At 41.3% G+C, this 24,808-nt stretch overlaps 1 protein-coding gene across 1 annotated transcript in view; it reads left to right on the top strand.

Moving 5' to 3' along the window:
• Positions 1-24,808, top strand: part of ELOVL2 (ELOVL fatty acid elongase 2) — a 55,718-nt gene that overhangs the window by 11,555 nt on the left and 19,355 nt on the right. Inside the window, exons 2-3 of the mRNA XM_087763277.1 lie at positions 16,709-16,772; positions 22,201-22,388. Of these exons, the coding sequence (XP_087619403.1) occupies positions 16,709-16,772; positions 22,201-22,388 (252 nt within the window). The remainder of the gene's footprint in view (positions 1-16,708; positions 16,773-22,200; positions 22,389-24,808) is intronic.

The following is a 24,808-nucleotide window of genomic DNA, read 5'->3' as shown; positions in this document are numbered from 1 at the left end:
GACCGTTATTTTTTTCTGAAAAACTAAGGTATCCTATGCTATAATTGTCTGTTTGCTCCTAGAAGTTTTTATATAAAATATTCTTCTGTATACATTCGGTAGCTACGGCAATTTTAAAGTACCTTAGAGGCATGAAATGAATGGTAGTAAACTTCAGAAATTCATAATACATTGACTATATATACAGTACAGAGATGATGCAAAAAAATATGCTGCATTTCATTCATTTTCTTATGTGCAGTACCTTTAGCATTATATGTATTAGAAGCCTATTTTACCCCCTACATCCTGACTAGGTGAATCAGTTATTGGTTTGGTTTGAAAACAGGTATTAATTACACATGTATATATACATTAATTATACATATGTATATAGCTGTCAGTTTTGGCAACGGCTCTCAATGTCTTTCATTTTTGTTACATGCTTCACAGGCTGCATTCAATCTTCTACCACTATTGTCCTACTACTGTCCTTAGCAAAAGCATGTCTATAAAAGGAATTAGCATTGCAGGAAAAAGTCTTAATTAAGCAAGTAATTAGTTAATATTTTACAAGTTGAATTTCTGACTTACAGTTTTCTGAAGGGCTGCTGACAATTGTCTGTCAAAGAGTATAAGATATAAAGAAAAAACCCTAAGGCTTTATTTTATTTTTTATGTGTTTATAATTGCTTATTTTATTTGAAATTAACTTACTGTATTTTAGAGAGAGAACCCCACAGCCCTACTTTTATGTCTGCCCGGAGGAACTGGAAGTGCTACCCATGCAGATTTTCAAATACCCAGCAGGCGAGTGCCCCACAGCACGAGAACGAGCTGTTTAAGAAAGTCAGGCAAAACCGTTCAGTCGGGGAGAGCCCCGGTCAGGGAATACATTTTAGAAAATCCTTTTTGATCCTCCTTCCCTGTAACAGGAGGGGCAGGCAGCCCCTTGCACATTAATCCCTGCAGTGGGGACACAGTGTTACGTTGCAGACATCTGGGACGGCAACCAAGAAATCTACTTCTTCGGCACAGAGTGCCCTTTGTCTTACTGCACTGCCAGGATTGTGGGAAAACCAGAGCTCTTGCTTTTGGGGTTTTTTTGGGTTTTCTTTTTTTGTTGTTTTTTTTTTTTTAAGGTTCATTGTCCAACAAGCCACGAGATCCTGTGCACAGGCTTAGGATCTTCTATTCATCTGAGATCTTGAAGTTTGTTACAGTAGAAAAATTAAGAGATTTTCATAGTGCTAGAAAGGATATGTTGACTGTTCGTCTCTATTGCTTTCTCTAGAAAAATGGCCAAACGTACACCAAGTACAAAATAAAGCCCTGCATGCATTATACTGACTTACAAAATCGGCTTCTCAGCAGCAACAAAATCTGTCTGCGAATAGCAAGGAAAACAAAATTATCAAGATACGGCATACTGAGAACACTGAGCTTCCTTGTTGTTGTAGTTTAAACCCCAGCCAGCAACTAAGCACCACCCAGCTGCTCGTTCACTCCCCCCCAGTGGGGGAGAGAATCAGAAGAGTAAAAGTGAGAAAACTCATGGGTTGAGATAAAGACAGTTTAATAGGTACAGCAAAAGTCGTGCGCGCAAGCAAAGCAAAGCAAGGAATTCACTCACTACTTCCCACTGGCAGGCAGGCGTTCAGCCATCTCCAGGAAAGCAGGGCTCCATCACATGTAACAGTGACTTGGGAAGACAAATGCCATCACCCCAAACATCCTCCCCTTCCTTCCTCTTCCCCCAGCTTTATATGCTGGGCATGACGTCATACGGTGTGGAATATCCCTTTGGTCAGTTGGGGTCAGCTGTCCCCGTTGTGTCCCCTCCCAGCTTCTCGTGCACCCCCAGCCTGCTCACTGGTGGGGTGGGGTGAGAAGCAGAAAAGGCCTTGACTCTGTGTAAGCACTGCTCAGCAGTAACTAAAACACCCCTGTGTTATCAACACTGTTTCCAGCACAAATCCAAAACATAGCCCCATACAAGCTGCTATGAAGAAAATTAACTCTACCCCAGGCAAAACCAGCACATTTGTAAACTTGTTGCTGTAATTCTCCCCTACCATTTCATTTTCTCCTTGTCCCCATCTTGTTTATTCATTGTATGAGTCTAAATTTAGGATGCAAGCTTTTTGCTGCAAAAACTGTGTAGTTGCATACATGGCACGTGTTGGGCAGACGCTGTATACCCAGGCACATCTTTGGGGAATATTCTGTTCCAAAACCAAATCATCTGGTAAATTCAAAGCCTTAAAAGAGTAATTACCCTCTCTTGCTCTGGTAGAATTATTTTCCCATACTTTTCAAAGCGTAGCTGGCTGTCTTATATGATGAGAAATGATACACTGCTTCTTCATTATATAGTTTGGTTAGGCATCCTTTACCAAGTCTAGTTCTTTGGAAGCAGGTATGTTAAGCTGCGCAGGCTTTCGTATTGCTGATGTAAAATTAATTCTGATACTGATCTGTCTTCCCAACCCCTGTAAAGTCAACAAGAGCTGAACAGACCATTAAGGAAGCAACTGTAACAGAATTAACCTCCCTGTAAAAACCTCATTGGTTCTTCACTTGTAACTTAAGGACCTTCCTGCTCCAAAGGAAACTTTCTCTTATTTAAGCCAGGACCGGTTCCCAAGGGTTGTTGTTTTGCCTGAGAAAGTGATTTATGCACTCAGGCTATTAGAAAGAGGCAAAATTTTTACCTACCCTTTCATTTTTGACTCATTTCCCTTGCAGTCATATGGTCTCGTCACATCGTCACTGACAGGAATTATGCTCCATTTCAGGACATACTGTCATTTTAAATCTGATTGTTAGAGCAAAGGAAAAACGAGGTCAATAATTGCTACCATTTTCTTGGGAACTGACAGGCCACATCTAAGGTCTCCCTAGAGAAATCTTCCTTAATTACAATTTAAGCTGATGTTCCTCTGTGTAGCAGGTAGAATTGAGGAGGATTACTTTTAAAAGGATTGTACTGATCTGCTTTGGTGACAGTTTCATCTTGAAATTCTGATAACAAGCAAGAGGATGGTTTATAAAGATACGGTTCTCAGGAGTGTACATGACTGACGCATACTGCAAATTGGGCCACAGCAGCCACCCCTCCTTTCCACTCTTCTTTTAAGGCCAGATGAGTTCTATTTTGAGTGCTGCCATTGCCATCTTTTATTTTAGCAGTTACTTAATATGATTCTAGAGAACAGAGCAAAAAGAAGTTTTGAAATTGTAGAAGGAAAATCCTGCAAGCATTGATTCTAGAAGGGGAATTTTTCATCCTGGAGGCAATGCAACCACTCAGCCTTTTACAAGACAAAATGATGAAAAAATGTGCAATAGGCTGAATACTTTCAAGTACTTAAATTATTAATAGATTTTTGGAAACCAAGTAAATATTAATTGGTTCTTAAATCACTTTCATACAATCCCATGAAATGGTAGTGCAAAAACCTTCTAAATTCCTTTTCCTCATACTTAAAAAAAATAAACAGCTGATTGATTTTGTAAGAACAATTTATCTCACAATGATATATGATCTGACAGTACTGTAGCTGGTGAAATAAGGCTTATCTTATTTTATGTGAGAAATTAATATTTCCTATGACTCCTAGCAGGTTGAATAGTCCAGAAAAAAAAGACTGATACTGAAATAGCTCAATTACTTACGATGTTTTTGAAAAATTGTTCTGCCTCTTAGGGCTTACTCACCGTTGGCGTTGATGGTGCTTCAGCCCAATTTGAGTCCTGACAGAAGCCGTAAAGCTTCTCCATATCTCCACCTAGCTCCTTATTCCTATGTGTGGGAAATTAATATCTCCACCTAGGTCCTTATTCCATGTGTGGGATGAGTGTGCGTAGCGCTGAGCAGGACTGCAAAACCAAATGAAAAGAGACCTCTTGTTAAACGAAACTAAAAATCCCAAAGCAGAAGGAGCCTAAATATTAGTGCCATTTCTCCAGAAGTGAAAAGCTTGGAGTATGTTGGCTCCTCAGCCGAAAACAGCTCAGACTCCCGTTTCCAATGGGAGCACACCAACCATCAACCAACAACTGACAAAGCTTGAGAGAAGAGGGTTTCCCTGGAGCCTCCTGGCTGTGAAGGCCTGACATGCAGAACTGAGGTGCTCACAAAATGCCCACTTCTGATGGCAACCCCCACAGCCAGGCAATCTGGTTTCAGGAGTTTTATACTAAGTAAAATGGTGCACAACTCACTCTGCAAATACAACTGCATTAAAGCAGTACATGCTGGTTTTGGTTTTTCTTCATGTATTATTATAAATTTAGCAGTACAAGACAGAACTTGCTATTGCACTTCACTACAGCTAGAACCTAGCATTTTCAGAGAGACATAAGAACTATGACAGTTTGTGAAGCCTTAACTCAAGAGATAAAACCCAGTCTTTTGGAGGGGCAAGAAAAAAAAAAAGCAGGATATTTTTTGTTAGTTAGGAAGAGAGAATGTAAACACACACACAAAGCTTTTACAGTTTGATCTTCATTTTATATGACAATCTTTTAGAAAGGTGAGTGTTAGGAAAGCCCAAAAGTAAATTTAATTTTTTTCCTTTCATTGTGTTGGGTTGTCATCTACTGCATTTTCCAAAACCACCTCATGAACAAGAAAATCTTATCATTCCATAAGCTTTTGTTTTAGAGAAGCATCACAGCAGCAGCAAGGGTTGCCTATAGATTCACGCCTGTAAAAACCAAGAAAAACAGTCAGCACTGAGGGTGGATATTGTAGTTGTAGGTAAGGATGAGATGTGTTACAGCAGATGGGGCGTGTGCGTCTGCGCTGTGGTTACGACTGCGAGCAGAATGGAGTGCAGGCGTGTTGTGTGAAAGACCAAGTATAGTTGGTCTCCTTGGGTTGGCCTCCCATCCTGACGTGACCAGTTGGAGCCTTGCCTGGAGCTCAGAAACCTGAAGCAGGTGTGTGCCCTGTTCCACTCCAGGACCAACCGCTGCAGGCAGGGAAGCCAAGTCCAAGAGCGTTTTCCTTCCCGCTCCATCAGAGGCGATTCCCAGAAAGGGCAGGTTCACCAGTAAAGATCAGTCACAACAGGTCCTGGCACAGAAATCAAAGGTATTGAACCTCAGAGAGAAACGCGCGCTCAACTTGGTTTTGATATGTCCTGCTAGCTTTCTGTTAGCATTCAGCACGTTAACCTGGAGCTTGTGGTTGTTGCTGTATTTCAGACTCCTCTGTCCAGCTGCAGAGCTCTGCGTGTGCATTTTTCCACTATGGCTGACTTAAGCATGGCTGGAAACTAGGCTGAGATGCAGAAGGGAGATGGGGAAATATGCTGCTTCTCCCATCACTAAGCCCTCTTCCACTCCTAGCACTCCCGTCCGCTCATTTGTATTAAACTCAGTGATGAAGGTGCATCACTTGAAAGGGTAGTCAGGCACTGGAACAGGCTGCCCAGGGAGGTGGTTGAGTCTCCATCCCTGGAGGTATTTAAAAGATGGGTAGACGTGGTGCTCGAGGACATGGTTTAGTGGTGGACTTGGAAGCGATAGGTTAATGGTTGGACTTGATAATCTTAAGGGTCTTTTCCAACCTTAACGATTCTATGATTCACTACCAACAACAAATTGCATCAGGCACCCATTTCAGTCCACATGACGAAAGGGAGCCCCTCGCACAGCACACGCTGATTTGGGGGGGGCGATGAGCAAGCTCACCAAAGGGCTCCGCTTCCTCAGCGTGAGGGGGTACGAGTGCCATGTGGGCGGCACGGCAAAGGCTGTGCCTTTAGTAGGCCACCATTTCTCTTAATGCTCTCTGTGAATAAAATCCTGAGAGCCATAAGATGCCTAAGCAGGGGGTTGTTAAGAGAGCTGTGTCCTCTGACTCTTATGTAGGTCACCCAAACTCACACTCTGCAGAGGAGAATGTGGAAGTTTCTCAGCCTTCAAGCCTCTAAGTCATCTGCTTCCCTTTCACCTGAAGGAAAGCACTTTTATTTAGAATACTGAAGATAACACAGGAGCAGCTGGCAAAGGATGAGGTTGACTTTCCACTACTAACTGCTTTAGCAGAAAATGGGAATTAACTCAGGGCAAGTCTGTGGTGTGTCCCTTCTGGCCTTATTCTTTTCTGTGGAAGCTTCCAGATCTGCCCATGGGATCTGTTGGTTTGAGACTCTCTGCTGTTTCTCCACCCTGGGCAACGAGGAGGGATGTTTTCTGGGTCCACAGTTCCTGTTGCTTTTAATATTCCAGTCTGGTTCAGCAGGGAAACACCCACAAAAAGTGCCATCAGCACCAGTGGAACTGCATAAAGGTGGCATTATTCACCAGTGGTACATGGAGACCACAGGAAAACTTGGCTCAGGTGCACATTAGCCCAAAGACCAATTTCTAACTCCCCAAAGAAGAGAGGTATATTATCAAGAGGAAAGATTTCTGCTGAACTGTTGCAATCGATGCTGGCAGGCAGAGACTATTTTAATATTGAATATGAGTTTGAGATTATGTGAAATAATGAAGAAAACTGTTACAGAAGAAAAAGGCACTCTGAAATACTATTCCTGAACATTCAGGGAGAAGCTGGTGGGAAAAACTAATTAGAGCCTCACCCTTCCTTACAACAGGGCATGTTTAGGACTGCCTGCCTGCGCTCCAAGGACAACGTAGAAGATTTCAAGGCTGCCACTGCTTCAGTATATAGTGCCACACCTCTAAGCCTTCAGGCCCCAAAGAAGCCCTTTCCCTTTAGAGAGACATGCAGATACCTTCCACAGACCTCGGCATACTGGGACTCACAGACAAGCTATGGGAGGCAGCACGTAGAACTCCACTCTCCTTGCTATCAGGCAGCACAAGGATAAGAAGACATCTCATAGCAAATTGCCTTTCCCTATAAAATTAGGCTGAGAATCATAGTCCACGTAGTGTCACTGAAGGCACTATGCCGGGTGTGTCTGGAACCCAGGCAATACCCCCCCCAAAAAAAAATTAATGGGAGAAAAGAATGGGTAGGAGGGGTTCCCTGTACAGCAGATCCCTAGCATCAGTCCTTACAGTCTGCTACACAGCACGGGCATGCTGAGGATGTAATTTTACAGTACGGGATGACATACTACTATCCTTATTTTCAAACATTAACAGGCACAAATGCTGTGGTCCTCAATCTAGACTGGAGCAAGGAGTATTTTTCCTGAATCCTCTTCATGTGTCTCACAGAGAGATTCCTGTTGTTTTTAAGATTTTTCTGCAAGCCCAGGCCTAATGAGCACAGCTTGCAGTAAGGGTAATTAATGAACAAAATACTAACCAGTTTGGTTTCTCTTTTTTTTTTTTTTTTTTCCTTCTCTCCAAACTGACTGCAACTGCAGGATGGAAGCAGCAGTTTGAGTGATACTTTTGTTTCTAGAGGTAAAGCAGAATGACTTTGAAAATAAAATTACAGCAAATGGCTAACATTAAGGCAAAGTAAATCAAGAAAAAACCCAACAGGCTAGCAGGTATGCTTTGAAATGCCATTTTTCTGGATTCCTTTTCAAAACTGCAGTTTAAATCTGAGACATATCAGCATCATGACAGTAGATTTTTGCTTGGTTGAAGCACACATGCTAGGAAACTACTGAGCCCTGCAAAAATGCTGGCAAAGCAGGGGTGGATGTGAAGGGAGAACTAGATGCTGCACAGGGCTGTTTGTTGGCTTCATTCCTTCAACCGTTGAAATTCTTTGTCAGGGTACCTATGCCCAAAATTTAGAACTCAGCCGCCACATGATGTTAGAGGCTCCTAAATTCTCTAGTTTCCAGTAGTAACAGCACCTGTATTTCTGTATATAACAATACTGGTCTGAGCTCCTAAACCCCAGGAGCACTCTTGAGCTGTGCTTCACTTGCCCTCCTTACCCTGTGGGACATCGTTTTCTAAGCCTGGATTTGAGATTGCCACATACAGACCAAAACCAGGTACTTGCGATGCCGCCAAACCGACTGCCTTATCATTCCCATTAATTCAAAGCATTCAGCCCTCATCATTGTATGGGAGACCAAGCTTCAAACTGCACTTCTACCTAACTTGAACTGGTATCTCACATCTTTTTATGACCTCCCTAACCACTTGGGCTGGGACATCCCCCTAAATTTCTGAGCATAGTCAGCCATCACTAGCATCAAAGAAAGAGGAAAAATTGGAACTGAAGTCATTCATCTCACTGTCTGGATTCTAGTCCCTGCTCAGACATATACTGAAGTATTTCTTAGGTAAACAAGAGCTGCGGTATAAGAAATGAAGAAAACTAAATTCCAGAGTTAACTGCTAGTCTAAGGCTCAGGGCAGATGAAGAATACAAGCTGAAAGCCCATTGACAGATTAGACAGAGGGCAGGTGTGAACACTGGTATCACAAGAGCACCTGGCTGCTGCTTGTGCACAGGTACCACTTTCTTATCTTGGCTGTGCTTGCAAGGGGAAAGACTTGTGTAGGTACCCAGCTGCAGAAACAGCCACTGGCTGTAATTTGCAAGCAGCAGGAGGGAGCCAGCTGCTTGGGTACCACCCTCCAGAAAGGGAGCTCTCATCCCCTCTCCAAGCCCATCTGTCTGCACAGTGCAGGGATCCGGGCACCCAGGTCTTGTGCCTTGCGTAGGAAGCGTGGACATCTTGCTTGGGACCACAAACCTCATCAAGACACCTCAGCGTCATGCACCACAACACTACACCCCAGACCTCTCTGAAGATTTAACTCTTCCTTGCAAGATATGTTTGAGTAGAGAAAATGAAGAACTAAAAATCAAAATGAAATTGAAGAAATTCAGTTTGCCTGTGTAAGTAGCATCTTTCAGCATGTTCCTGGTAATTTAGGCAAGTCAAATGTTCTGCTTCAGGCTTAGTGCAGATATTGCTGGCAGCCTACCCCTTTCCTGACGGCATCAGTAAACCACATGGTGAAATTCTCTGAATAGCAATAAAATAAGAGAACCTTTAGACACAAGTGCCCTCACTTCAAAATTACAAGAACACAGAACAGAGAAGAAACTATATATTTCAGGAAAAAAAGTCTTATCTATTGTTCAAAGTACAGCCACCTAGACAGCCCAAATGCAGTAAGTGCTGAAGATAAAACCTCTGGCTACATTTAGCTGTCTTCCCATGCTTACCAAAATTTACATCCTTCCATAATTTTTCATATCAGGAATTGCTAGCTGATCTTCTTATTGAGGAAGCCACTGAAAACACAGCATTTTCTTACAGGTAGTGTAACCTGAGTAGCTACTGAGGCAAAACCTGTGAGCCTCCCTTTCCTTTACAGCCACCTTCCTCTTATCTTTTCACCGTCAGTAACACCATCATCAACTCAGCTTTCTCTGCAGTGACTAAATCAGCACAGGAGAAGGTGTTCAGCACTTTTGGCTGTAATCACTGTTCAAACAGCTGTTCTCAATCGCCTCTAGAGAAAACCAGCCTATTTGATGAATCAGCTCCCCCACTGACTTACTCTGTCAAATAATAGTTAGGCCTGCAAGCTACTGGCATTGTGCAGGATGCCAATCTGCAGTCAGTATTTCCAAATACACACAAAAATAACCCCCAGCTGCAAAGATATTGCCCTTTTTGTCACAAAAGGTGCTGACTTTGGTAATATCAACTGGAAAATGTCCAGACATTTGCACATATGCATGCAAGCTTTAGCAGTGGAATGGAGCATATATTGCATAGTATGAGAAAATAATAGGAATAAGATTTAATCTGGTTGTAAAACATTGAAAATCAAATAAATTGTTTTCAGACCAGACATGGCTCTTACTGAAATCTTTTAGAAATACTATGTGTTTCTCAAGTATAAGCAGTGCTATTCTTTGTCACCTTCAAAGCTGTTCTTGAAGTCTTTTAATAATTTACTGACCAGAATAACAACATCTTTCTCTCCTGGAGTGCTTACAGTTTATTGTGAAAGCTTTTAGAAGAAAGGAAAGAGGAAGAGAAATATATGAAGATGGTTCTTTTTTTATTTTCTGTGCTAAAGCTGGAACAGCCTTCTTTTGTTTTTTTTTTCTCCACCATACTGTATTTTTCAGACAGAGATTTTTGCATGAAATTAAAATGTATTATACAACTTGCATTTCTAAAACAAAGATACGGATCTCTCTTCTCTTGGAATTCATAATAACCATATCTTTCAATGGAGTCATCAGTGTTCTTTCTATTAGCTATTCTTGGTTATCTTGTGCAAAACAGGAGCATTACCAAATATTGTTCACATATTAGATGGGTACCTCACTGGACCCAGACCACTAGCAGAACTTCCCTTGCTCCAGCACTGCTTAGCTTTGGTCACTTCTGTCACACCAAATTACGTGCCTTCATAGGACAGATCCACTTACAAAAGTCTGCTGGCTTTGCAACACTGCTTGTTAGGAAGGAATCAGGCAACGAGATTGCTACCCTACCAAAAACATCCCAAGTGGATGCATCTGACGTTGCCAAAAGAACCCTTTAGCCAGCCCAGTTTACCACAGTCAGAGGGCTGTGCTTCTACTGGGAGCTCTGGCAATATAGCTGCACTGATTAAGGCTTTGTAATGTAGCTAGCCCCTGATCTTGGTCAGCCATCAGAGTTGAAAGAATGTCCCAGGACATGGGACACAGAGATTACCATATCAAATAAGGAGTCCAGTTTCTGTTTCTTGAAATGATTAATCTGAAATGCTAAAAAAGAAGATCTGAGATAAAGTCCCTTCTAGCTAATTTTTTTCCTTCCCTCCCTCCTTGTGTATCCATGGGACGCAGCGGCAGTCTCATCACCCAGCTAGTTGTCTGTTTCCCTCATGAGCTCACTCCAGCTTGTTCCTACTCTCAATGAGATTATCTAGCAGTGAGTTCCATATATTAATTATAAATTACATAAAGCAACAATTTATTATGAATTTCTGGATGTCCTGTCTCCCAATTTCATTGAATATCCCCCTTGTTATAGAGACAGAACACATAGCAACCTCTGGCTCATCTTTCTACCTTCAGCTTCGTCTTTCTCTGCTGTTTGTGTATAATAATCCCTAAAGAAGTACCTTTCTACTTACATATTTCCCCTAAGGATATAACACACAAATCATAGAAGATAAAGATGAAAAAAACCTAAAAGGTAGTCTGAAACAATCTGTTGATGAAAAATTGTCCCCCATTGTACATCTTTGTTCCAGATCAAATTTAAATGCTCAGAGCAATAAAAAGCTAAAAAATTAATTTTATGAGCAGTTACACCACAGTCCTGAGATTTAACTTAGACTTACCTTTGCTTCATTTCATCCCCTGTTTCAGCTGTTCTGAAGCCAACACCACAGTTTTCCAATACTTCTTTAATATTTGTATATTCAAATATGTGCAGGCATTGAAAATTAGTTTCTTTAAACATGCTGATAAATTCAGATTAATTCCAGTACTGCTTAGTCACTGATTATTTATGGAGCAGAAATCTTCAGGGAATTAAGGAAAAGTTGCCATCTAAATAATAAAAATAACCATACAGTTAATATATGTATTTTCTCTCATGATTGTTTCAAATACCACATTTACTTCCAGGAGCTGTATTGGAGAGCAGAGGCTGGCACCCATTTCTCATTTTTGTTTGAAGCCTGAAATGAGATGCCTTTTTATACAGAGTACTATAATTCCTGTATGGTAGTGTAAGAACAAGCAACAAATTATCTTGAATTTTTGAGATACTGAATGACATTCAAAGCTTTTGCATGAAAAAAACCCACTAACACAAAAGGTTTCCAGATAGCATAAGTAAGATGGAATGCAGTTTACTCATCCGTCAGAAGTTTATTTCAGAAAGCCATTTAAAATCCAGATAATCAAACAAAAAGCCTGACAAACATACCTCAGCATGTATGCGTATATTTAATAATTACCTTTTATTTGTCTTTTAATCACAGTTATTGTCTGTAACGGTACCTTATGCACATGAAGAACATTTTGAATATGGCTTCCTCATCCCAGCTCAGAAAAGCTTGGTATCGCTGTCTCTGAATTTCAAGGATCCTTTAATTTTGGAATATCCATCCTTAGACTAACACAGGTTATGGATACCCCATGCCTGTGGGCAAATTCTCCTTCTGAAGGGTTTGTGACTGCAGCCGCTAGGACCTAGGACTTTCGGTGGGCTCCCTAGCCCGTTGGTGGTCATACCTGGTCCCAAAAGATCAAACAAGTTACTTTGGCTATAAACTCCTTGTTTCTAAACTGTGGTATTAATTCACTAAAGTAGTAGTTGAGGGATTTTTGAAGATTGTCACAGGGAATAATAGCTGGCAGGGACAAGCATCCACTTGCTTCTGTAAAAGAAAGGAGTTTTTACATGTTTATATTGGATCCAGGTAGCCTGGGTTTTATAGCTATATAAAGGGAAACTTTTATGACTTGAGGCAGTGTTTTCAGCAGGCAGTAGATAATACCTAATGACAGATCATTGGTATTTTGAGAAATCAAAGGTATTTTTGAGAAATCAAAGGTATTTTGATACCTGCACTGTTTAGATAGCATGTACATAATTTTTTGCATAGCTTATACTACTTTTACTAAAACTATTAGAAAACCAGTAGACAGTGGTCTCTCAGTGAAGACCAAGACTAACAAAGATATATAAGCATAGAATGAGAAGTGATTTTTTTTTTCCATACCTGCTGACCTTGGAATAGTGTTTTAAGCGCAATCAGCATGAAAACAGTAATTCACATATGCACACCATGCTACTTAGTCACTTATTTCCATTTCTGTTGCAAAAATATTGAAACTCATTAGAGAGCTCTGTGTTGCTTTAGCATCATTGGCTTTTGCTCCCTCCCCATCTTTCCATTTGGGTGATTTGATTTGCTCAGATAACCAAATATCTTTTTCATTGGTGTAGATAAATAGATCTTCCACAAATCTGTCCGAAATCCTGCCAAACTGTTAGCATTGCCAATGCCCAGACCAATGTCCTGTACAACAGAAAGAAAAACATGAAATACATGTTAATCTTTAGCCTTGTAACTTAAATACCTTCATTGATAAAGGCTATTACAGTGATTTGCCAGAGAGAAGTGCTCATTGTCTGAGCATGTGGTTTTGTTCAGGCTAGTTTTATTTGCTTTTCTTTAGAAATACAATAGATCGTGTTGAGCAAGACATTTGCATCTAATCTGCCCAGAGGCACGATTAAGGACATGTTCTAAAACCTAGAAATACAGTATGGTCTCTTGTAGCAGTGTTGACAGGAAGGTGACAAGACTAGTCACGCAAGATGACCTACCTTTTTTAAAGTAAGCATTTTTTTTTCCAAACTATTAGTACTAGTATTAGGTATACAAACAAATGTATTGCCTTTAACAAACTTGTAAAGCTGTATCTTGTAAATCTCTATTTTTGCTCCTGTAAACTAAGATAAGCTGTTAAAAAGCTAAAAAGGAGGCAAATGCTGGGACATTCTTAAGAAGTATATTTGTTTCTTTTGCTGCACCTCCTAGAAAAATTTCTACTCTCAAATTACCAATGAAAGCAAACCAGGCACCAAATGGATCTAGTGCTAATTAAGGTAGACCAGAGCAGGGTTGGGAGCTGGTACAAGGCCCCACTGGGTCATTTAAGCACATTTAAAAGGAGGTAGATTTAAATTTAGACTGGCTCATCTACTCAGCATGCTGTCTGCTCATCCTAGCCATGTGTAAGAGGTCAACTGTCACAAGTTGGATCAATGAAAACAGTAACCTATGCAAAAAGCAATCTTGGTATATTTTGCAGACAACACCAAGCTAGGCAGGAGCGTTGATCTGCTGGAAGGTAGGAAGGCTCTACAGAGGGACCTGGACAGGCTGGATCAATGGGCTGAGGCCAATTGTATGAGGTTCAACAAGGCTCAGTGCTGGATCCTGCGCTTGGGTCACAACAACCCCATGCAATGCTAGAGGCTTGGGGAAGAGCGGCTGGAGAGCTGCCCGTTGGATAAGGACCTAGGGGTGTTGGTCGACAGCCAGCTAAATATGAGCCAGCAGTGTGCTCAGGTGGCCAAGAAGGCCAATAGCATCCTGGCTTGCTTCAGGAATAGTGTGGCCAGCAGGACTAAGGAAGTGATCGTCCCCCTGTACTCGGCACTGGTGAGGCCACACCTCGAGTACTGTGTTCAGTTTTGGGCCCCTCACTACAAGAAGGACATGGAGGTGCTGGAGCGTGTCCATGTCCAAAGAAGGGCAACGAAGTTGGTGAAGGGTCTAGAGAACAAGTCTTATGAGGCTGAAGAAACTGGGGTGTTTAGCCTAGAGAAAAGGAGGCTGAGGGGTCACCTTATTGCTCTCTACAACTACCTGAAAGGAGGTTGTAGCAAGGTGGGGGTAGGTCTCTTCTCCCAAGTAGCAAGTGATAAGACAAGAGGAAATGGCCTCAAGTTGCAGCAGGGGAGGTTTAGATTGGATATTAGGAAAAATTTCTTCACCGAAAGGGTTGTCAAGCTTTGGAACTGGCTGCCCAGGGAAGTGGTTGAGTCCCTATTCCTAGAGGTATTTGAAAGACGGGTAGATGTGACACTTAAGGACATGATTTAGTGGTGGACTTGGCAGTGTTAGGTTTACAGTTGGACTTGATGATCTAAAAGGTCTTTTCCAACCTAAATGATTCTATGATTCTATTAATTTTTTAAGTCTTCATTCTGCTCTTTCTCCTTAACAATTATTCCACAATTCTAATTCCTCCATCTAACCATTAGAAGAATTCAGTCCCTAATTTCCATTTCAATGCAGCTGAGAGTAGGTTTGTCTACAGTATTTTAATATAAAAGGAATATACGTGGTTTCTTATTTTGTTCTTGACGTGTAAGATTTGTTTATACAATGTAAGCATGAAAGCAAGTAGCTTCGCATGCTCATTCCTACAAGTCACTTGAATACATTAAAGTATTTTTTCCAAAGCAGTCTGTTAAGTCTAACCACAAAACCATCAAGCACAGGATTAGCTCTGTTTCAAATTAATGCAGCAGGTGGGCACATCACAGACAAACATCAGCATGGCATTCCCCAAATAGCAGTACCTTTGTCATGAACTAATAGCAGAAAAACTGCATAGCTCAAGGATGTAAAAATAGAAGCAGATCTTTTGCACGGGTCCCACACCTGGAAACAGAGCCACTTCCTATGACAGAAGCCATCCTTAGGCTGCTGAGAAAATTGTCTGAAATTGAGAAAATGCCTTTCTCTAGGGGCACTAGTCAGGACCCTTTCCTAAAAGCTGGTTTAGTTTCCTCAGTGCTGCGAAGTATGAGAAATCTTTTTGTATCATGAATCATCAGTTTCATTCTCTCCTTTTTCAGAGCAAGTCCTTTATTTTTTTTTTAAAAAAAAAAAGTATATTGTTTTAGTTTCAGGGGTTTTGCTGGGTTTTTCTTTAAAATAAGATAAACGGAGGAGCATCTTGCAGAGACAGACCTTACAGCCTGGGATGCTGCAAAACCTCTTGCTGCCATGTATTGACACAAAAATCTATCCAGTTTGAACATCCTGAGGACCAAAACATAAGAGGGGAAGAAGCACAAGGGGCTTGGGAGCGCCAGGAGCTTCTCCCTGCCTGGACCACAACCCAGCCCCAGCAGGGGAATGCAGAGGCCAGGGCTGGACCTGCCAGGGTGCAAACGCGGTTCTTCACAAGACAGATCTGGTAATGGTGACTGCAGCCCAGGCTGGTGTGGAAATATCTGGTATTCAAAGGCTCACACAGCCCTTGGCAGCTCTTGCCCTGTGGAGATGCTCAGCATGACCCTGTGTCTTTCTCCTCAGCTTGGCTGCATTTGCTCAGTGCTGAAATAAACGCATCAAACACAGCAGGGCATTGGTGGAAGGAGCAGAGGAAGAACCTGGCTGACCTCAGGCTTGTGGCAAAGAGTTGTTCAAGCACTGGCATGCAGGAAGCCACTGCCCAGAACTGGAGTCTGGGAAAAAGTATTTTGGGGAGGCCACCACATCCGACTGAGGGAAGGACTGTGTTAATCATGGCTTAGCTCTCAACTCAGTCACAGACACAAACTTGTTAAGCCTGCCAGCATAGCAGCTTCGTTGATTTAGACCTCAGAACACAATGTCTCTGTAACATAGCCCTTCTCTTCCTCCCTCCCTACGTGACCTGAAATTCATTACTGGAGGTCTGGGTTCTCCTGCAGGCTTTTTTTTAAGAACTCAGTACCTGATTTAGAAAAATCTCAGTTGGTTCACCCCAGAGGTTTCCTTCTTCAAGAGCAAAGCATCAAGATATTGAGCTGATGCGCTGGCACTAGGCTGGTTGCAACCAGGCAGCTTTGTGAAGCTTACCAAAGGAATCGCCAGCTCCTCTCTACAAAAAAGAAAATATTTCAGTTGAGGAAACATAACAAAAACAAACAAAAAAGCGTCTTTATTAGAGTGAAAATGACATCCATCATAGATGGGTTTGCTGTGATACTTGTTCTTTTTCATTTATAAAGCCTTAATTTCCCTTCTTGCAGAGTTCTGGTTTGGGCAGTTTCCAGTAACAAGGCCTCTATCGTTATCTAGACCACTGCCCTAAATTAATTTAATCTGCCCTAAATTAATTTTTAAAGAGGTTTGGGGTTTTTTAAGTAGACATAATGTTGCGCACTTTGGAAATACTTGAATATGACATGCTCTTTGCCAGTTTGTTGGGTTTTTTTAAACTGTATTCTCTATGTGAGCCATGAGATAACGTCTTTGTCACATATCCTTTTTATATTTTTAGGAGCACCTGAAAGCTTTTGACCGGGAAGTAAATGCATTTGTGGACTATATGTTTGGACCTCGAGGTAAGCTGCCCTTTTAGGAAATAATACCTATCCAGATTACCACTCAAAAATATTCTAATAAATAGAAGTAGTCGAAATCTTCTATCTGAATAATTTCTCATTGAAAAATGTAGACTAGGCAGAATCATAGTATTTGCAGGAACACACCATTATTGTAGGAAATCTATCAATGTACTGCATTTATAGAAAGCCAATAGATTTTTGTTTTGACTGTTTGACATATTATCTATAATACAAATTAAAACCAATCACAGGTGAAACAAGAAATGAAACTGATTTTTTTTTTTAAAAAAACTTTAAAAAAATCACTCCTTTGTTTCTGAGAATATCAAAGGCTTTCAGTTTTACATACTAACATAGATTTAAAAAATTGAAAGCCTGGATTTCTGAAAGTGGAAGATATGTTTTGGGACTGATTCTCATTCATAATCCAGTATTGTTTGGTCCAGCCACCTATCAAATAGCCTAACTCAGAAGGAAGCTCTGAGCAAAAGCAAGAAAGGGCTTTTAGCACCCCACAGGATCACATCCAAAATTTCAGTAAACCAAATAGACAAGGTGAGAGAACAGATGCATCTTTCTACTTCCTATTCTTGCTTTCTAAAACAGTTTGGACAAGAATAAACTTGAATAACGGTAGCTTGGAGGTACCTCATGCTTTGTTAGGACTGAAACAAGTAATAGTTAAAAACAAACAAACAAACAACTGAAGTAGGACTGCAGAAAGATAGAGAAATGCTATGGAATGTGAGGACAGAGCATCAAAGTCAGGGCTAAGAGAGCCAAGCAACTAGAGGAAAGGGCTAAGACAGGAGCTGAGACAGCAAACAGTCTTCAGAGAAGGTCCCTGTAAGGCCACCTTGCTGCTCATAGGGCTGGGCTTAAACATTCAGCTTCAGGAATAGCTTGCAAATTTTTCGCCATGGTTAAATACAGAACTGCTGCCCATGTGGATGGACATATGCTTATGTATTCTCATTTTGTTGCAATAATATCCTCCAGGTCCCAGAAGCAGCTCTTGCTTAATTAGGAGGACAAGGAAAAGAAAGCTGTAGCATTCTTAAAACCAAGAAATTCTCGTTTTTCTTAGCTGGATAGATGGCTACAAAATCTTTTCTGTCTTCTCTGCAGTAGATGTGAAGCTTGAAAGAAAGATTTGTGGTGAAGAAACACTGAACAGCTTGGGAACTGCAGAAGTAGTGATTAAAACAGAATAAGTTTTATTAATGGCTTCTACAACACTGCATTTTAATATTAACAAAGAAATGTGATCACAAGCATAAAAGTACTACTATTTTTTTTTTTCCAGTGGACGTGATGTTCTCCTTCATTCCTCTTTCCTCGTTGGTCCAGAACAAATTGTCTGAAGGAATGAACTGTAGTTAATCCAATGCAGAATACCACACAGATCCCTTTGGGCTTTTAGAAAGCACTTCAGTTAAACAAGTATTATTTGTATTGCTTGCCAAGTACATCACCATCCCTCTCCAGACATCAATGCTCAAGATAGCATTTGTTTGTCCGTGCCTCTTCACTATGATCTTTAATTTAACTGGTGGTATAATGACACAGTATCATACATTTTGAGAATAGCATAGCTCCCTCCAATGTGTTTATACATAAATAATTCACAATAAACTGCAAACAGTTTTAAATTGGATAGAATTGGATAGAATTACCCCACAAATGAAAACCTAATGAATTTCTTTAAAGCTTCCCCAAATGTCTAAACCCAACAAACCATTCCCTTCTTCCCCTCCACCAATTTTCATCCACAGTGCACACTTCATTCAGCAGCAAGATGGCTTAAAAGGACAGATAAAAGTGCTCTATTCTTTTAAAAATCAATCCCATATTTATGGTTTATATTTTAGGTAGTAACTCCTGACATACTGGTTTTAATTGCCATTACCAGATACGGCCGAGGGCACAAGAAGAGACAGAAAGCCACGCGCTAGCTCCCGGAGGCAATCTCTGCTCACGTTGGCAGTAGCTGGTTAACACAAGCTGCAGTACCGCACTACTAGAATAAGGGGCGTACTATCAAAGATCTGAATTTGATTTCTGTATAGGCATATTTTGTGCCTTTGTTCACTGGTGTCAGCTAGGCTTTGTACACAAATTTGCCTCAATGTTTGCTTTTGAACTAGCAGACCAAGTCCTTTGAATCAGGGAATAGAAGCCATATACATGCCCATCGGTTGCATCTCTTAATAAGAAGCAGTCTTACAGTTTGGTGTTGGTCCATATTATTCTGCATAGGAGATTATCTAGGCTCAAGGCAAAATGAGAAACAGTGAAATAGCTATATTGTTCTGTAAGAGAGCATTTTTCCAGAGTCGCCTTCATCTGCAGAGTATTGTTTGGTGTCATGCAAAATTAAGGAATATTTAATTGCAGGAGCTAACTGTAGTTAATTTGTTGCTTGTTTTACCTGTGAAAGAAACAGAGGTGGTCAAGAATAGACAGATTTTAATAAAGTTTAGATAAAGTAATAAGCACTCCTCCTCTCCTCAGCTGAGTATAAACAGTAACAAGGCATTGGTGCAAAACCACCTGCACCTAAAAAGGTCTGCATCTACTCAGACACCAACTGGCCAAAGCTATACAGAAACCTGAATCAAAATGTTTCTAAACCTCACTGATAAAAGCCTGATACCTTTAAAGAGCCTGGGAGGCCTGCCACTCATGTCGAAGGAGCCAAGATTTCACCCCAAGGGTCTGGCACATCATGGCCAGTGACTGTGAATGAGCTTATTCACGGAGCGATCAGAGCTTGTGGGCGCCTGCTCCTTCCCCTGCTGTAGTCCAGCACTTTCACACTGTGGCTTTATTCACTGCCTTGATCTCAAATTCAGATGCTGTGTGGGTTCAACATTGTAAAAATAATCCTTTCTCCTATTGACAGCGTACCTTTATAGTACTTGAGCATGGAGATCAAACCGTCAGTCAACAGAAATACTTCTGATCTCTCCTTCTTCCAATAACTTTTTTTAAATACACTCCCTTTCCTCTCCCTTCCTGCCACATAAAAAACTCCCCTGTCTTGTCATTCAGGGATAAGTGTAAGTGGAAACAAAATAGTCACATTCCTTGGCTGCCCTTTATAAACCACTTTCTGCCAGTAACTGTCTTACCCTTCAAGGTACCAAGGTTGGGGTGGAAAACGATCAGTAAGGGTACACGTTTTAATAATTTCTCTTGAAATGGAAATAGTATAGACCTTAAATATACTCAACATGCTGGCCTGCATTTGTATGGATCAGCCCACATGCTTGTGGCCACTCACAACAGAGTGAAAACTTTCTGAGGGCATACTGGGGCAGCATTTAATGCTGTTTAGTTTAATTTGTACCCCCGTCTCTTCCAATTACTTTTCCGCTTTGAGCAAACATGCTGTTTCGTTATTTGCTGATACCAGCTGACCTTTGTGCAAGTAACCTTTATGCACCAAGTTGTAATCCTCAGATAGGGAGACCCTTCTTTAGATAGCAGCCTTGCTGACATGACTGCTTTCTACATCGTCATTTAGGATACCAATTAAATAAATTAAATCCTTATGCTCCTAAAACATACACTAGGTCAACATTTACATGCACAACCTTTACCTGTCATGTGACTCCTGTGTCCTGTTTAGAGCCCGTATGGGAGGAGAACCTATTTGGAGACCATATGGGAGCAGAATCCCTTCAAAAACATCCACTCCAGAGCTTCACACATGGCTTGTGAACTTTAGAAGGGCTGTTGGAGCTGTTTTACTCTCACACTGAGGTGATATTAAATAGACATTGAAATCTGAAGACAGAAAACAGGCATTCTAGCTTGGTAATGCACAGCAAAGCAAGGCCACCCTAAAGGAAGAATGGTGCTTTGTCATAGATGGTTGTGCTGTGGTGACTGCTTTAATCCTACACCTCTCCTCTCCTAGAGGTTTTTGGGAGTCCAGAAGGGAGAGTCAAAACCAGGAGAGCACTGGACTTCCATGGTAGTTTAGGTCTCGTTGAAAGTCTTTCCTGCAAAAGAGCTAACATCCCATGTGGAGCCCAAATCCAACAGATGAGTGTTACAGCCACCGCGATGGAAGCAAGGCGGGAAGTGGAGGGAGACTGTAATGAAAAAGAAAGCTGATGTTCATAGCCCTGTTCATAAGCACTTTAACTCACTTAAAATCTCACTTTACATATACCTGTATGCATATATTTCTGAGGAAAGAATACTTGGGAAAAAATACCATACAGCAAAATTGCAATCGGCAATAGTTTGTTAAATGCTTGGCACATTTGGTTTCTGCATCACCCATTGCCCAGTCCTTTCCAAATTCAACACAGGTGGAAAAATAGTAAAAGGTTTTTTCAGGCACCGTGAATACCTTTTCTTCTTTCACTATTTTTAACATAACCTCGGTCTTTGTAAAAAATAAACTAAGTAATTTAAAACAGTTTCTAAGAGCAGAAGGAACTATTGTGACCTGCACAATAGCTTCTCGCTGACTGATTTCTTCACTTATTCCATAAACTGTGACAGATTTAGAGTAACCTTTTTGAAAAACCAGCCATGATGCCCCTTGTTCTTTTCACAGATAAATGGCTGAAGATTGTTGCTGTAGAAAATTAACTCTAAATTTTGCTCCATCTTGAAAAAAAAAAAAACCAAAACGAGCACCCTCCTTTGGCTCATGACATCCAGTTGCTCATAGGACAACGAAGCGGTGCCTCCAGATTGGCATATAGGATTAGGCTTTGCTCACATGCACTGAACTATCTGATTACAGCCAATGGGATTACTTGTGTGACACATAAGGCAAGCAGGATTTGACCTTAACATTTCATTTCAGGACCAGGCAAATAGGACAGAAATTGTGAGAAAGCAAGCCCTTGCCTTGCCAAATATCTTTGATAACCAGAGTAAACAATTGCCATTTGTTTTTCACATTTAATGTCTTTGAAAAATTCTCCCCTTGTATAAATGTTTTCTAGCAAATGTTATGTACCTTCCTACTTACATGGCAAATAAAGAATTAAAATAATACATGAACTGGCAGCTTTACATGCATACTTTGTATTTAATACTATCTGCAAACTGTCCGTTAAGCAGATTAAGATATGATTTAATTAAATATTAAGTTAAAACATTAAATTTTAAAAAGCGTATAGGAATGTTTTCTTCTTTTCACTTTCTCTTTCCTGTTAAAATGAGGAGATTTAAGTGACCTTAAATGATTAGGGAATTCCGTGCGGTTTTCAGCACACATTCTCTGAATTAGTATGAAGTTTTGGGGAGGTAAAAGTAACGGATAGCTCTTGCGAGCAAAGCACAGCAGATTTCCTCTCACGCTTTTAACAGACTTTTTTCACAATGTGATCTGCCTTATTTTAGCAATACTTTACCACAGCCGCCTTAATTGCCTGCTGCATGTGTTTCTTTTCAGATGCCAGGGTTAGAGGATGGTTCCTTTTGGACTCTTACCTTCCCACGTTTTTCCTTACTGGAGCATACCTACTCTGCATATGGCTGGGCAACAAGTTCATGAAGGACAGGCCTCCTTTCTCTCTCAGGGTTCACCTCATTGTGTACAACCTTGGGATTACACTGCTCTCCTTGTACATGCTCATAGAGGTAAGTGTTCTTCTATCCAGCGCAGCTGAGAAAGGTGAGCAATATACAGTTTTTAGCAGAAATATCTTAGCAACTGATAGTTTAGCTAGGAAATTTAACTTCAACAGCAAAGTAAGTTTAAGATCAAGAAAAGCCCCTTCGCAACTGGGTCGTGAGTTGTACAGTACCTTCTCAGCTTAGATCTTGGCATGTTTTAACTGTCCTTCCTGAGCTACGGTCCACACCTGGCGACAGCTGGCTGCTACCAGGACAGTGTCTACAAGCATGAATTTGAATCTGCAGCAGTCGCTCAGCTCAAAACACCTCATTCTTCAGCACCCACGAATATGCCCATGGATTGGGCTTTATTTGTATGACTGTCTATGGAATTATTTTTCTATGTACAAATGCCCATGCTTAAATGTGATCAGATTCATAGATGAGAGTAAGTGCTAGTTTATTTATGGTATTGGCAATTCAATGTTATTTTTCTGCTCTCCTGACTAAGAAGCTTTCCTCATATAGTCAGACAGTAAGAGACAGATGTTAAAAACCTGCCACTTCAGCCAAAAGCAAGTGCTGTGACACTTGGAGGCTGAATATGGTCACACAGATTATTTCCCAAGTACTTATCAGGAAGGAACATGCTCACACAAATCAGGATCCCTTCAGAACCAGAAGAGAGATTTGAATGCATCTGACAATTTTGCAACAGCAGAGGACCCAAACAGCGCTCCTCAGCAAAGACGTGTGTTCTCACCTCCCCACAGTGGGGCGCAGAAGCCAAAAGTCACTATTTTGATATTATTTGGGAGCTCCCCATTCTCAGGCTCATGACAACCGAATTACTTTTAATAGTAAAGTGTTAACATCCATCACTTGAGGCCCTAAAAAACAAACACTAAAAGACAAAAGCCACAAAACATTTTCTGACTTGGCTTAAAAAGTGGCCTTGGGCATGAGAAGCCCTGGCTGAAGGATGTGCTTGATTTCATGGTGTGACCTGAGGAGGTGTGACCTGACATTGCTGCCTTGCCTACACAGCCTCGCAGCATTTCTGGCTGCCTGGGCTCCCAGCCACAACAGCACTTTCCACGAGAAAAACAAGGACCAACTGTTCTGTCAGCTGGACAAGAAACTTTGCAGAAGCCAAACAGGACCCCAAAGATTTCAAGTTTTAAATTAATTTGAGCTAAACACCAGGTGACTGGCCTGGTCAAAAGGCTGAACAGCAGTTTAGGTTTGTGCCTTTGTGCAAAGGACCGATTGTGCTACACAGAGCTTTGCCCTGGTCAGCACTCCCGCTGGCTTCAGCGGTTGCTGTGGGTGTCTGAGAGGGCAGCATCAGGCCCAGAGCAAAGGAGAAACCAGCACAATTGCTGGAAGGCTTGATGACTCCATACTGATTGTCCTCCAGAATTTAAATTAGCACTTTGATGTTTAAATCCCCATTTTGCTTGAAGGTATACAGATAACTGTCTTCAGCAGCAGGACTCAGAAAAAAGGATTAACTGAACAGAAAACAAAAATACTGCTCCCTTCCCCTCGCAGGCTGATTTGGCCTGCCACAAGTAAATGAATGAACAAACAGAATTTTAGCAGGTCTTGCTTACATCAATGAAGCAAACTTCATTTTTGCCACTTTCGCATCCTTGTAGGAATTGCGTTGAGCCAGCTCCCGTTCAGCCGCCTCACTGCACTGTCCTTCCTGAGGCTAACTTTACTGCAGACGATCGCTAAGTTGCGTTAGTCCTCAGATTAGTCCCTTTAGACCTTGATTCTGTAGCGGGAGACTGCTGATTTATGCCTCCCAGACTGCAGCTGGGCATGGCTGGCAGTGGCTCGTAGCTCCACATTCTGCATTTTTCAGGAACCCGGGGGACACCACGACTGATCTGCACTGCCAGCTGTTTTACTGCAGATTTCACTCTGGACTGTCAGCCAGGCTGGTTTTACACTGCACTAAAACACTCTTCGATAATAGTAGCTCTGTATTTTTTCATAGTCTGCTTGCCTGGTTCCTATCACAGCTTCTCCTATGAAGGAGCAGAATGGAAGTTAAGACTTGCAGACCTGCCTGAGGTAGCTTGCACATCCCTGCTGAAGGAAAGCACGCAAATGGGAGAGCAGAAATCATCTTCAGTACTGAATAAAGTTATGGTGACTCATCACTTCAAAATGTCTCATTTCCGAAGCTTCTCTCTGGCCTTTATTCTCTCTTTTATGGAGAGTAAGCTCTTTAAGGCAAGAGTTACCTATATTTAGAGCTATCCGCACAGTGGTTTCTTATGTAAACACAGCTGATCTCTCCAGTGAGTATGATTCAGGATTAATTCCTAGTTAGAGACATCTCAAACAGTTGCCTTATTCCTCCATCCTTCCACTGCACCCGAACCCCTCTGGTCTCTGTAACAGAGATAAATCACAAAATAAGCTCTATA

This window comes from Nipponia nippon, unplaced genomic scaffold, assembly GCF_047370975.1.
Source record: "Nipponia nippon isolate SJK-2023a ecotype South Korea unplaced genomic scaffold, ASM4737097v1 scaffold_1, whole genome shotgun sequence".
In the NCBI taxonomy this organism is placed as follows: Eukaryota; Metazoa; Chordata; class Aves; order Pelecaniformes; family Threskiornithidae; genus Nipponia; species Nipponia nippon.
This window is presented reverse-complemented; position numbering and strand designations above follow the sequence as displayed.